The sequence below is a fragment of the Pantherophis guttatus genome, chromosome 10, assembly GCF_059756535.1.
Source record: "Pantherophis guttatus breed Tessera chromosome 10, ASM5975653v1, whole genome shotgun sequence".
NCBI classification, from domain to species: Eukaryota; Metazoa; Chordata; class Lepidosauria; order Squamata; family Colubridae; genus Pantherophis; species Pantherophis guttatus.
Window position 1 is genome coordinate 16,163,715 of NC_142072.1, and position 13,510 is coordinate 16,177,224.

The 13,510-nt window shown below is 45.6% G+C and overlaps 1 protein-coding gene across 5 annotated transcripts in view; it reads left to right on the forward strand.

Moving 5' to 3' along the window:
- The window catches only part of MAP3K6 (mitogen-activated protein kinase kinase kinase 6), a 78,106-nt gene that overhangs the window by 17,065 nt on the left and 47,531 nt on the right, over window positions 1–13,510 (forward strand). For all 5 annotated transcript variants that reach the window (XM_034413594.3, XM_034413592.3, XM_034413596.3 and 2 more), the window contains 4 exons: window positions 4,799–4,822; window positions 5,644–5,831; window positions 9,095–9,263; window positions 12,009–12,115. In XM_034413594.3, coding sequence (XP_034269485.2) covers window positions 4,799–4,822; window positions 5,644–5,831; window positions 9,095–9,263; window positions 12,009–12,115 — 488 coding nt within the window. The remainder of the gene's footprint in view (window positions 1–4,798; window positions 4,823–5,643; window positions 5,832–9,094; window positions 9,264–12,008; window positions 12,116–13,510) is intronic.

Consider the following 13,510-nt stretch of genomic DNA (forward strand, 5'->3'; position numbering starts at 1 on the left):
CCCTGCCTTGTTCCTTTTTGTATCACTCATGGCTTTATTAGATCTCCATTAACAATTATTTGTGCTTTCTGTGAAGTGTAAATCAATCTCTTCTGTCCAAAATTCATATCTTCCAAAACCTCAAACAGGAAATCCCAATTTAAATTGTCAAAAGGCTTTCTCTTCTTCTTTGTTTTTCAAAAAGTTGCTTCAAATTCTCCAAAATGTCCAACATATTTCTAAAATTGTCCTTTTGTTGTTGCAAAATTATTTTCAGTCCGTCAGTTTCTGATGAGGATTTATGTTATGTTTTCCACATTTCTAAAATAAATTTTGGAAGTAGAGAGTCATCCCAAAGGTGCTTTTTCAAAAGGCAACTGGACTCTGCTTTTCCTTGAAGATGTTTTACTTTCTGACCCAAGATGCGAAGCGAAACATCTTTAAGGAAAAACGAAGTCCAGTTGCCTTTTGAAAAAACATCTTTGGGACAACTGTGACTTGGATGACTGAGAATCTCCATAGGCATGTAGAGAATCATCATTTTGACATATCTGTAGTGGGAAGGCCGAACTAGAAATGATTTTTTTCATGTAAGACTGCCTAGGGCAGTGATGGCTAATCTTTTCCGGACCGAGTGCCAAAAGTATGCGCACATGTGCATGAATGCTTGCACGTGGCACCTGAACCCCCAAAATGCAAGCACGCGCCCCTGTGCATGCAGTCCCTAGTGCAGTGATGGCTAACCTTTTTGCCATCGTGTGCTAGGAGAGGGGGAGTGGGGGAGGTTCGTGCGTGCGCGTGCCCACACCCATAACTTATGCGCGTGCATGCGCTTGCAACCCCCCTCCCCCCTGCTCCTGGCACATGATGGTCTGGTAGGCCTCTCTAGGAGTCTCTGGAGGCTGGGGACAGCAAAAAAGTCACTTCCTGTCCCACCAGGAGTTGGGAAATGGGCCCTTTCAGGCCTCCGTAGGGCCTCCAAGGGAGTGGGAAAGGCTGTTTTCGCCCTCCGCAGATGCATAGAGGATCTGGAGCCAGGTAAGAAAGAAAAATGGACCTTTCCCCCCCTCCCAGGCCCTCCGGAGGCAGGAAAGAGCCTGTTTCCCTACTTCTGGTGGGTCCAGAAGGCCCGAAAATCAGCTGGCTGGCGCACGCATGCATGCCAGAGCTGAGCTGGCGTGCCCACTGATATGGCTACGTGTGCCACCTGTGGCACACATGCCATAGGTTTGCCATCATGGCCTTAGTGCATACATGCACATGCCCTGCATGTGCCCCACCCCCCACCTGCCACGCATGTGCACGCAGGCCCCCTGCATGTGTCACGCGCCCCCCGCATGCACGCACACCCCCACACATGCCACACACACATCCATGCACACCCCCTGCCCCCCACGCATGCACACCCTCCACATGCAGCACCCCCCCCACATGTGCGGCAGAGACCCGACAACCAGCTGGGCAGTGGGAGGCGCGCGTGTATGCACAGCAGAGCTGAACTGGGATGATGGCTCATGTGCCCACAGAGAGGGCGTTGCATGCCACCTGTGGCACATGTGCCATAGGTTCATCATCACGGGCCTAAGAGGTGAGAGAAATTCCATTTCCTTTTTCCAAGAATGTCTACATGGATTCACACTCAGAGACTTTTAGCACACCTCCGTCTTCATGCAGTGTATTTAAGAACAGGACTGGGGCAGGGAGGGGAATCTTGCCTTCCTGTCCCAGAGTGGGTTTTTCCAAGTGATTTCTCAACATATTTCCATAGAGGGAAGGGACATAGGTATTCTAAGAATAGAGGAAACTGCTTTCTGCTGAGTCATGCTCTTGGAAGCTCAGCGTCAACCCCACCCCAGGCAGTAACTTCAGCAACCTCTTCCCAACACACCTTAATGGGCAGATGTCTATGGAGCTTCTCAGTCATCCAGGTCATGATTGCCCCAAAGGTGCTTTTTCAAAAGGCAACTGGGCTTTCTGGTTTTTCTTTGCAGATGTTTTGCTTCTCATCCAAGAAGCTTCTTTAGCTCTGACTGGATGGTGAGGAATGGAAGGATTGATACTCCTTGCTGGTCATTTGCATCCTTTTATCCAGTGGTTAACACGGGAGAACGAACCCATCAGGACTTAGATTCAGCAGTCCATCTGCATTCATTTAAAAGAGAAAAGTCGCTCTTTTGAAGACAGCAAAGTCCACATTTTGGACAGAGAGGCTCACTGGTTTGAAAGAAGGGCCATCTATGGCAAAATTGAACAGCCCTCTCTCAACAGAGGGGAAGGGATACAACATCATTGATCCTCGGTCTACAACACAGTCCTTTTCAACAGTTCCAAGAAGGCTCCACACCCATTTGCACCACTCAGGTGACCCTGAAGACACAGATAAAACCTCCAAGTGGCCTCAACGACTCTCTAAAAGGATGCAAATGGCCAGCTGTCTGCAAGGAGTATAAATCCTTCCATTCCCCACCATCAGAAATCAGAAAGTGCAAATAGATTCCGTTGCACACACGCGCATGTGGAAATCCTCAGAGCGAGCTTGCGAAAAATATTGTTGGCTGCTGCTCTTTGGTTGCCGCCAACTAATTTTCAACTCGGTGTGGTTAATAATTGATTAAGATCCACAGTTAAGTCAGACCGACCGAAATTAGTGAAGCTGAAATAAATTCAGGAACGAATCTGTTTCCATTGATTTCTATCAGCCGGCTTTCAGTATGAGTAATCTCGGGTTGAACCCTATACCACCAAGCTATTGCTATTTAAAATTTGACAGATGGGATACAGATCATTTCGCTAGTGTTTGAGTTTAAATAGCCGTGTGCTTCTTCAGTAGATAAAAATAACCATTCATTGACCAAGATGTCATTAAATTTCAGATCCTCTCCTCCATCCAGTGCTCTAAGAGGTTATTTTTCCAAGATAAACTCCACGGGGTGAAAATTCTGCCCTTCGTGCACAATAACAGCAACTCCCATGCAATACTTTGGAAAGAATTCCAAAGGACTTTTGGAGTGTTTCCAAGCGTTTTGAAGGATCTTTTCTCAATTACATCTGATGTGTTATGTAGTGCTAAACACAGGTAGTCCTCGACTTACAACAGTTCATTTAGTGACTCTTCCAAGTTACGACGGCAGGAAAAAAGTGACCTACGACCGTTTTTCCCACTTACGACCATTTGCAGCATCCCCATGGCTGTGCAATCAAAAATTGGATGCTTGGCAACTGACTCACATTTATGATGCTTGCAGTGTCCCAGGATCACATTGATCAACTTTTGCGACCTTCTGACAAGCAAAATCAATGGGGAAACCGGATTCACTTAACAAACCGGGTTACTAACTTGACAGCTGCAGTGATTCATTTAACGGCTTTGGCAGGTTGTCAAGTTTCCAAAAGATGCCCTAATTAATTCATGAGCCATGATCCAAACTTCAAAGGAAATATAGTCATTTATTAGGAGCAACATTCCGGCAATACTCGGATGCAGTTAGGACTACGTAGATTTATGTTCCCCTATGACCCTGTCTTTCCCCTCCTCTCTGGCCATGTCATAAATCACATTCTCCAATTAACCACTTTGGCTGGCTGTGAAACCTAACGCCCTCTGGTCAGAAAGAGTGTATGGAATTCACTTCAGTTCTCCCCCCCCCCCTCCTGCTCATGGCAGCTTGAAAGCTTTGCAAATTGACACAGGAAAGGTCATAACCTTTCCGGGGCTGAACAAGTGTCTCACTTAGCAACATAAATTCTGGGCTCAATTATGGTCGTAAATCGAGGACTACCTGTATACCCTTTTAGGACATGCAGACTTAAAACTAGATTAAATCTCCTACCTCACAAGGAAGGTGTGCCTCCCTATTAAGATTAAAGGCATCAGAAGCTTCCAGAAAAATCATTTGGGCAAAGAAATCAGGAAATGAATGATGACATTTATTCATCTTTCTAATTTATGTAGCTGCCCATTTCGCCAAAAGCAACTCTCTGCGGTGTACAAAACACTACCTGATAAATTTGGGGAATTGACGTTGAGATTAAAAGTTGTCCAGATTGAAAAACACTACTCTTAAAGCAAAGATTGAAAACTTAAAACCTTCCAGGTGTTTGACAGATTACAATGCAATTCCTCTCTCTGTATATTTATTGAAATTGGAGTCCAACACATCTTGGGGGTGGGGGTGGGCGCATTAGATTAAGAAAGGATGATATGCAATGACTCTTCAATTGTTCTAAGGCTGATGATCTAGTTCTGTGGTCCTTGAAAGTTGTGGTTTGTAGCCTTTGTTCTTTTCAACTTTCTGTAGCTGTATTTGCATAACAGAATTCCCCTTGCTTAACTCTGCTTCGTTTCATTTTCTAGATCGGATGACTTGGTCGACCATATATTAGCCATGCAAATTCTGTTGGCACGAAGAGTTAGGCTCCAATGCGGCCGCTTGGTTTATGGGTTCAGCATGTTGCGAGAATACAGCTAATTCGAGCTTTGGGCCTTTTGGTTTAAGTGCATGAAAAAGGCTAGTTTTTTTGGTCAATTGAAGACTACTGTGCCCAATAAGATAGTCATTGCCTCCCTTTCTTCTCAGTCAGGATACACTTTTCTTATTTAGGTGGTGTTATACCTCCAGTTTGGCTAAGTTGTTAAAAGTGAGCATCTTGCACTTGTAAACTGTGGGTCAGAGGAATCGATTTCAGTAAAGGGTCCTTAGCATAATAGGTTTTATACAGCTGCTGAAATCATCTCTCTTACACAATGTTTACCTTTGAGCATATTTTGCAGTGAGCAACTTTCTGATATGTTTTCCTGGTTTTCTTTTTTCTTTTTTAGGAAGTGATCTTTCAGAAGAATTCGGTAAGTCTAGCTTATTATCTGTCATTCATGATGTTATGCTCATTTTCTATTCTTGGGATTGCATATTCAAAAGTTTATTCCTCCTCCTCCTCTTCTTCCTCCTCTTCTTCCTCCTCCTCCTCCTCCTCCTCCTCCTCCTACTACTACTACTACTACTACTACTACTACTACTGGTACTACTATCTGGGTAAAATGGATATAACAGCCAATGGTCTGTTGATCAGCTTTCAAATACAGAAGCTCCTTGTCAAATATTGGTTAGAAATTTCATCATAAAATATAGACTTCTGGGAAGGACTATAATCTTAGAAATAGCAGTGCTTAAAAGTTCTTTAGTGTGTTGCAAGTTCCAAGATAAATTTTTTAAAAACACCACTGGAATACTGGATTGCCTGTGTGAAAGTCAACCTCTGGTGAATTCATAGGCCATAGAAAGCGAAAATTTGGGAGCTGATGGTGTAGGGTGGAAATGAGGGACTGGTGGAATGTTTTCCACCCATCCTTCAATCCATCCTAAATTCACCAACCTCTTTTGTAATACATTATGGCCAAAGTAAAATGAAGAGAGGACTCACCCAATCCCAGTTCCATCGTTTACGCAGTTTTGAGTCCCGAGCAAAAATGTTTAGTCACTAAGAGCCCTGTTTCCCAACTTTGGCAATATCCAGTGTGGACTTCAAATCCCAGAAATCCACAACCAGAATGGCCATGGATGAGAGTTCTGGGATTTGAAGTCCCTACACCTGGAAGCTGCCATTTTCAGAGTGAAGAATGGGAGGTGGATGGGATTTCTGTACCAACGTCTCTTGTATCTTTTCTAGGATAGCAACGGGAGCTATACCTTCATCCCATATGTGGTGACAAACCAGAAGAAGGTCTTCTGTTGCGATGTCAGCACCATGACGTGCTTGACTGAGCTTTACCAGTCCAACTTCAACATGGAAGCCGTCTTCAATCCACTCACAGCGCAACTTACTAAACTGCTTGAGGGCACTTCTGTCAGCTCCAGGTAATGCTCCCTTCCTCCTTTTTACTTCAGAATCAGGAGTTTGATATGAGCGGCAAGAGGAACCTTTCCAAACTCAGTTCTTCAAAGGTGAGAACCTGGAAACCCATAACCCAGGCAGGGACAAGCAACTTTTGGATGGTTTGGGCTGTGCTAATTTACATGTGTGATTATTCGCTTGATGGGTGAGTTGACTCAGCAGGAACCGTGAAGCACGACTTTGTAAATAAGGTAATCGTGGCAGACTGCTTGTAAATCTTTCAGAGTGATTAGATATACTCTCAAAAATATGTCTTTGATTCCTGTATTATTTTCGGTATTTATGGCATTATCTAGCCCAATACCTATCGTTGGGAACGTCAAGAGACAGAAATGGTTGAGTTTCCCCTGGTCCTTTATTGCCTACTCTGGAAAGAAAACAGACAAATAGATCTTTAATCTGACTCTGAAGAATACCGTAGTTGTGGGTATTTGTAGATAGCAAAGAAGACAGAAGATGAGCAATAGAGTTAATAATTAACTATATAATACTAAAGAGGGAACGAGCCCAAAGAAGCCATTCTGAGATACCCATAGTAGCTGGGGACTAGAGCAGGGGTGAAATGCTGCCAGCTCTACCTGGCTCGCGGGAGCCAGTAGCACCGGCGGCAGGTAGTTCAGAGAACCGGTAGCACCAACGGCAGGAGGCTCTGCCCCCCCAAACCGGGATGTCGTCACGTCCCAGTTTTGACCATCTGCGCATACGCAGAAGGCTTTGCACATGTGCAGATGATGGCGCACGCTCAGAGATGTGCACATCAGTGAACCAGTAGGAAAGGCAAGTACATTTCACCCCTGGACTAGAGTAGTACCCATAGTAGCTAGGGAGTAGAGTAGACTCTACTGTCTACACTGAATTCTGCCTGAATTAAGCAGGAAGGCTGGTGGTTGAAAGCAGGAAGATGGTATGCAAAATTCTTTGGAATCTCATCTGACAAACAAGATGAGCAGCCTTCTATTTTTGGAGGTATGTATTACCTCCCAGACCTGAACTTCAATCAGAGCAAGAGCTTTTGAACTGTTTGTGCTCAGTTTCTGGAGTAATTTGAGGACTTACTTAGACTTTCTTAGGAAACTGCCACCAGGCCTTCTCACGTTTCCTCAAAATCTAGACCTTCCCCACAGTGTAACGTTTCAGCTTGTGTCAAACTTCTCGTTTTGATTTCTTTCCAAACGCCTGTTAAGAGCGGTGCCGCGTCAGCAGAAGTCAAATGGGGGAAATGGGTTGGAAGGCACCTTTCTCCTAATTGCAAAGCTCTGTCATCATCTCTTTGGTGATAGGTCAGGCATTCTTGCTTTACCTGTGAAAAATGGAGACTGAGTGATGGTGCTATTCCCAGTTCCATGTTTTATTCATTCCTGAAGGTTGGTCCTTTAGCACAGGGGTCTCCAACCTTGGCAACTTTAAGCCTGAAGGACTTCAACTCCCAGCAAAGCTGGCTGGGGAATTCTGGGAGTTGAAGTCCTTCAAGCTTAAAGTTGCCAAGGTTGGAGACCCCTGCTTTAGCACCCAAGTTTGGGTCATACTAAATCGTTAGTCCCTTTGATGTAGCTCATATGGACAGTAAAATATGAAATGGAAGCAACCCAAAATAAAACAGAAGGACCTCTTCTCTTTTTTTTTTTTGTCTTCTGATCCCAGTTCCTGTTCTCATGCTGGAACCAAGATGGCAGGAAATTATGGTCAACCTCACCATTGTCACCACAAAGCATGACGTGTTGCCAGAGATTTGCTTCAAATGCTGGGTTCTTATCAGAAACACAATGTCTAGAAAAAGCGGGCATGGCCTTCTGCTCCTTTTATTTAAGAAAATATTTCTTAGAAAGAACTCTTTGGAGAATCCATCCATAAAACAACTCGCATCTATAGTTGGCTTGAGCCCACAGCGCCCCTGCAAAAGTTGCCATTGGGTTGTGATTTTTATGCAAAGGGAGCACGTCACTCCTCATCTTTTTAACAACCATATTGCCTGCATTTGAGAGCCAGTTTGATCTAGTGCAGTGATGGCTAACCTTTTTGCCGTCACGTGCCAAAAAAGGGGGAGTGCAGGGGGGCACGCATGCGCATGCCCACACCCATAATTCAATGCCTACCATCCCCCCCCCCACGCATGCGTGTGTGACTTTCTTCCTGCTTTTGGCACGTGATAGCCCGGTGGGCCTGGTAGGCCCATTTTTTGCCCTCCCCAGGCGCCAGAGGCTTTCTAGAAGCCTGGGGAGGATGAAAACGGCCTTCCCCACCCCCGGAGGCCCTACAGAGGCCAGAAATGGCCCATTTCCTGACTTCTAGTGGGCCCAGAAGGCCCGAAAATCAGCTGGCTGGCCCGCGCATGCACACTGGAGTTGAGCTAGGGCAACACTCACGTGCCCACAGATATAGCTCCGCCTGCCACCTGTGGCACACGTACCAAAGGTTCGCCATCACGGGTCTAGTGGTTAAGTCAGGGGTGAAATCTACTTACCTTCCCAACCGGTTCGGAAGTGCACGCGCTGTGCGCGCATGGACACTCTGCACATGTGCAAACCCTTCTGCGCATGCACAGAGGGTAAAAAAACAGGTGACTTCCTGGTTAAAACCAGGAAGTAACGACGACTGGGCAGGTGGGCGGAGCCTCACGCTGCCATCGTTACCAGTTCTCCAAACCATCGGCCGAACCGGTTCGAACCGGGAGCATTTGATCCCTGGGTTAAGGGACTGTGATTTCTAATCCCATCTGAGGCATGAAAGCCACCTGGGTGACTTTGGGCTAATCACCAGGAAACGGGGAATTCTAGTCCCGTCTTAGACATGGCATGAAAGCCAGCTAAGTGACTTTGGACCAATCACCAGGGAGACTGATTTTTTTTTTTTTTTGGTCCCGTTTTAAGCATGACATGAAAGCCAGCTGGGTTATTTTGGGCCAATCACTGTCTCTCAGCCTACAATGTCAGTCTGAAGTGACAAGCTGGTCGGTCAGTTCCTGGTCCAACCAATAGATCAACACTTGAATTGATCTGGGAGAAAAAAAAACCCAAGAAGAAAAAATGGTGTGCATTTAATTAAATATGTCTTTAATTACCTTTGATCCAAATTTAGTTTTTGTTCTTTCTCGGCTCGTCCTGGGCATGGCTCTTGAACACTGATGAGTCACAGGAGAGCTGGGGAGAGGAGCCACAGCAAACCCACTCAGCACCCCGAACAAGATGGAAGCATTATTTAAAGCCCAATGTATGTGTGCTTTCTCCAGTGGCTACTTCCGAGAGATGATCAGGAGTGACATCCGGAAGGCTCGTGAAATGTACCATGGGGGACAACTGAGCCGTGAACTGACCAGCATCCTACAGCGCCTGGACAGCGTGGAGTGCCTGAGCCTAGACATTGTCATGAACTTCCTTCTCTCCTACCGAGATGCTCAGGTGAGCTCACCTCTTGGTGCTGTTTGGGCTTCACCTCTCCACAGGTGACTGAAAACTCGTAGGATTGATTGTCACAACACCACCATAGCGGTAGTTTCTTCACTCCCACCCCTGGTTATGGGGTCCAGACTCTTACCCCACTGATTTTAGTTCCTAGTCAGAGAGAATTTTGGGCAATAATAAAGGTCAAACGATTCTTCGCTTTGTTGTTAGATTTGTTAGGAACCAGGCAGAGGTGGGTTTCAGCAGGTTCTGACCAGTTCTGGAGAACCGGTAGCGGAAATTTTGAGTAGTTCTGAGAACCGGTAGTAAAAATTCTGACTGGCCCTGCCTCCATCTAATCTCTGCCTCCCAAGTCCCATCTGATCAGGAGGAAATGGGGATTTTGCAGTATCCTTCCCCTGCCACGCCCACCAAGCCATGCCATGCCTACCAAGCCACACCCATAGAACCGGTAGTAAAAAAATTTGAAACCCACCACTGGAACCAGATGTTTGCATTGTTTCACCTGGGAGTGCCCAACAATCCTAGACAGTGTTAATTCCAGCCGATAAATTATCTTTCCAAATCCCCCATTTTCTCATTTCTGCAAATTTTAAATCTTTTTAAGCAGCAAATGGGAACACCCTGGCATCTGCAAAAGTTGACACTGACGGCAGTTAGTGTTCCTTCAGAAGATAAGTATAAAAAGCCTTTATGATGATCAAGTAAAAGGGTCAAGATCAGCACTTTCGAAACTTTTTCCTTCCTTTTCTCCAATTCTGAGTACCGTATTTTTCAGAGTATAAGACGCACCGGAGTATAAGACGCATCTACCTTTTTTGGTGAGGAAAAGAAGAAAAAGAAATCTCCCTCTGCCTCTGAGCAATTTTGCCTCATTGCAGCAAACAGCCTGCTTTACTTTCATTTTCGTTTTCAGCATAGCTTGATTAGCACAAGGAAAAAAAAAATCTGCTCCAGCAATTTACCCCTTTGCAGCAAGCAGCAGAGCCCTGCGCAAAACAGCTGAGAGCAAATCAGCTGAGAGTCGGGAGGCCGATCCAATCAACTTGTGCTAATGAGGCTGTGCTGAAGCTGAAAGGAGCTGTTTTTTCTTGCTGTTTGCTTGCAAGGGGGTAACTGCTGCGAGGCAGAGGCCAAAGGGTGGGGGCTAGTGGGTGGGCAGGGCTACATTCGGTGTATAAGACGCACCTAAATTTTCACCCCCTTTTAGTGGGGGAAAAGGTGCGTTTTATACTCCGAAAAATATGGTAATTTACCCAGATTTGGGAAGTACCAGTCTAGGATGATAAGCAACTTCTTGATTAATTCTGCTGAACTAAAAAAAAAGAAAAAAGAAAAACTTGCTTACATACTGGGGTTTCTGTTCTATTCAAAAATAATCAAATTGCGGTTGAAACTTTGGGCTTCCTGAAACAATTAAAATGCTTTCTTAGCATAAAATCCAACTTTTCTACCATTCCAGGTCCTCACTTCCTGCCCCCTCTACTTTCCCACCTAGGAAGAAACTCAGGGCGGCTTACAATGTGCTCAGCAATAGCCTTCATCCTTTTGTATATTTATACAAAGTCAGCTTATTGCCCCCACAATCTGGGTCCTCATTTCACCTACCTTTGAAAGGATGGAAGGCTGAGTCAACCTTGAGCCTGGCGAGATTCGAACCTGCAGTAATTGCAGGCAGCTGGTCTTAATAACAGGGCGCTTTAGACCACTGTACTACCAAGGCCATCGTCATCGAATGTTGGCAATCATGTTGGCAATCCTATTTTTGTCATCAGCCGCATGAAAAAGTGCTGCTGAGTTTTGTCCAAACCGGTCCCTTAGATTTTGAAGCCATGATGTTCTATTTCTGCCTGGACCTCATTTGCCTTCAGTGTTTCCCTGGAGGATTAAGTGAAGGATGCCGTATTTTTCTGGGTGTCGCATCACATGTCCAAAATATTCTAATAGTTGAATTCCAGGTTTGTTAAAATTTGAGTTTCCTTAGTCTACAGCAGGGGTGTAAAACTCAAGGCCCAGGGGCCGGATCCAGCCCGTGGAGTGCTTAGATCTGGTCCACGGGGCTGCCTTGGAAACAGCAAATCACCAGTTCACGGTGCTTCTGCCAGCGAAAACAGAGGTTGGGAGAGCCGCGTGTGCAGTCCTCCCGAGTTCTGTTTTAGCTGACAGAGGGTTGCAGGACGCCGTCACAGCTGAAAACGGAGCTCGGGAGCCTATTTTCGCTTTCAGAGACAGTGGTGGGATTCAAATTTTTTTACTACCGGTTCTGTGGGCGTGGCTTGGTGGGAGTGGCTTGGTGGGAGTGGCAGGGGAAGGATACTGTAAAATCTCCATTCCCTCCTCACTCCAGTGAAGGATACTGTAAAATCTCCATTCCCTCCCCACTCCAGGGGAAGGTTACTGCAAAATCCCCATTTCCTCCCGATCAGCTGGGGCTCGGGAGGCAGAGAATAGATGGGGGCGGAGCCAGTCAGAGGTGGTGTTTACCGGTTCTCTGAACTACTCAAAATTTCCGCTACCGGTTCTCCAAAACTGATCAGAACCTGCTGAATACCACCTCTGGGCAGAGCGCTCGGGCCACCACAGGTGCCCCTCTGACATGAGTGACATCATGCTGCCCCCCCGCAAGGTCAAACACAAGCCTGATGCGGCTCTCAATGAAATCGTGTTTGACACCCCTGGTCTACAGCATTTGCCACTCTTAAGTCCTCATAGAGAATGGTCACTCTGTGTTGTCTTCTGCAGGACTGTGATGCTATCATCACCCTTGTGGAGACTCTCCAAAACCTACCAACCTGCAGTGTCGCCGAGCAACACAACATCTGTTTCCACTACGCCTTTGCTCTTGACAGGTGAGATTCTTCTGTGAATATAAGGACAGGTTTCTTGTTTTAATCATCTCAATGCCCACGGCCACTGGAACTCTCTTGGGAAGCCAGAATTTCTTTATACGGCTGCAGAGAGAGGTGTAATATAATTGAAGAAAAGCACCGCTCTGGAAGGTTTTTAGAACATAAATTGCACGTTGCTGTAGATTTCTCCTGGGAAGAGGCTCCAGGAAATCTCAGAAGCTCCTGCACTTCCAAATTTCCCTCTGCTAATTAACTTTATCCAAAGCAGGAATAACCAGGTGAATAGATTGTTCCCCCATACAGGGAAACTTCCTTGACTTACAACATCTGTTTAGCAATTGTTACAATGGCACTGAAAAAAAGTGACTTATGACCAGTTGTCATCAGTGTCACAATTGGAAATTCTGGTTCCAATCGTGATTGTAAATCAAGGATTACCTATAGTGGCTTTTGTTGTTGTCAGTTGCGAAGTCTTATCCGACCCATCAGGACCTCATGGACAACGTTCCTCCAGGCCTTCCTGTCTTCCACCATCTGGAGTCCATTGAAGCTCATGCCGACTGCTTCAGTGACTCCATCCAGCCACCTCATTCTCTGCCGTCCCCTTCTTCTTTTGCCCTCAATCGTTCCCAGTATTAGGCTCTTCTCCAGTGAGTCCTTCCTTCTCATTAGGTGGCCAAAGTATTTGAGTTTCATCTTCAGGATCTGAGCTTCTAAAGAGCATAGTGGCTTAGCTAATAATAAAAACAAAACCATCTGTTTTCTCAGTATCTGTTCAAAAGACGGGACCACCAAACTTTTATTATACAGTAGCCAAGACTGGAAAAGAATAAGCCACGACAACTAGTCAAATAGCTCCCTGACTTTTGACCATTGTTGAGAGGCAGATCTGTGGCAGAGAAAGTTCCCACTGATACGTTGGAAACAAGCATCTCATCTACAAAAAAAAATCTGTCTCTCTCTTTAGTAAACGTAAGGAAAATGTTCTCTTTTGAGTATATTCTTCTCTGTTAGTGAACCTGTTCTTTGTTAGTATTAAGTACTTGAGTATGATCAAGGGAGGTACTAATACCACTCTATAAAGCCTTAGTAAGACCACACCTAGAGTGCTGCATCCAGTTTTGGTCACCACACTATAAAAAAGATGTTGAGACTCTAGAAAGAGTGCAGAGAAGAGCAACCAAGATGATTAGGGGACTGGAGACTAAAACCTATGAAGAACGGTTGCAGGAACTGGGCATGGCTAGTCTGGTGAAGAGAAGGACCAGGGGAAACAGGATAGCAGTCTTCCAATTTGAGGGGCTGTCACAGAGAGCGGGGGGGGTCAAGCTATTTTCCAAAGCACCCGAAGGCCAGACAAGGAATAATGGAGAGATTCAACCTGGAAATAAGGAG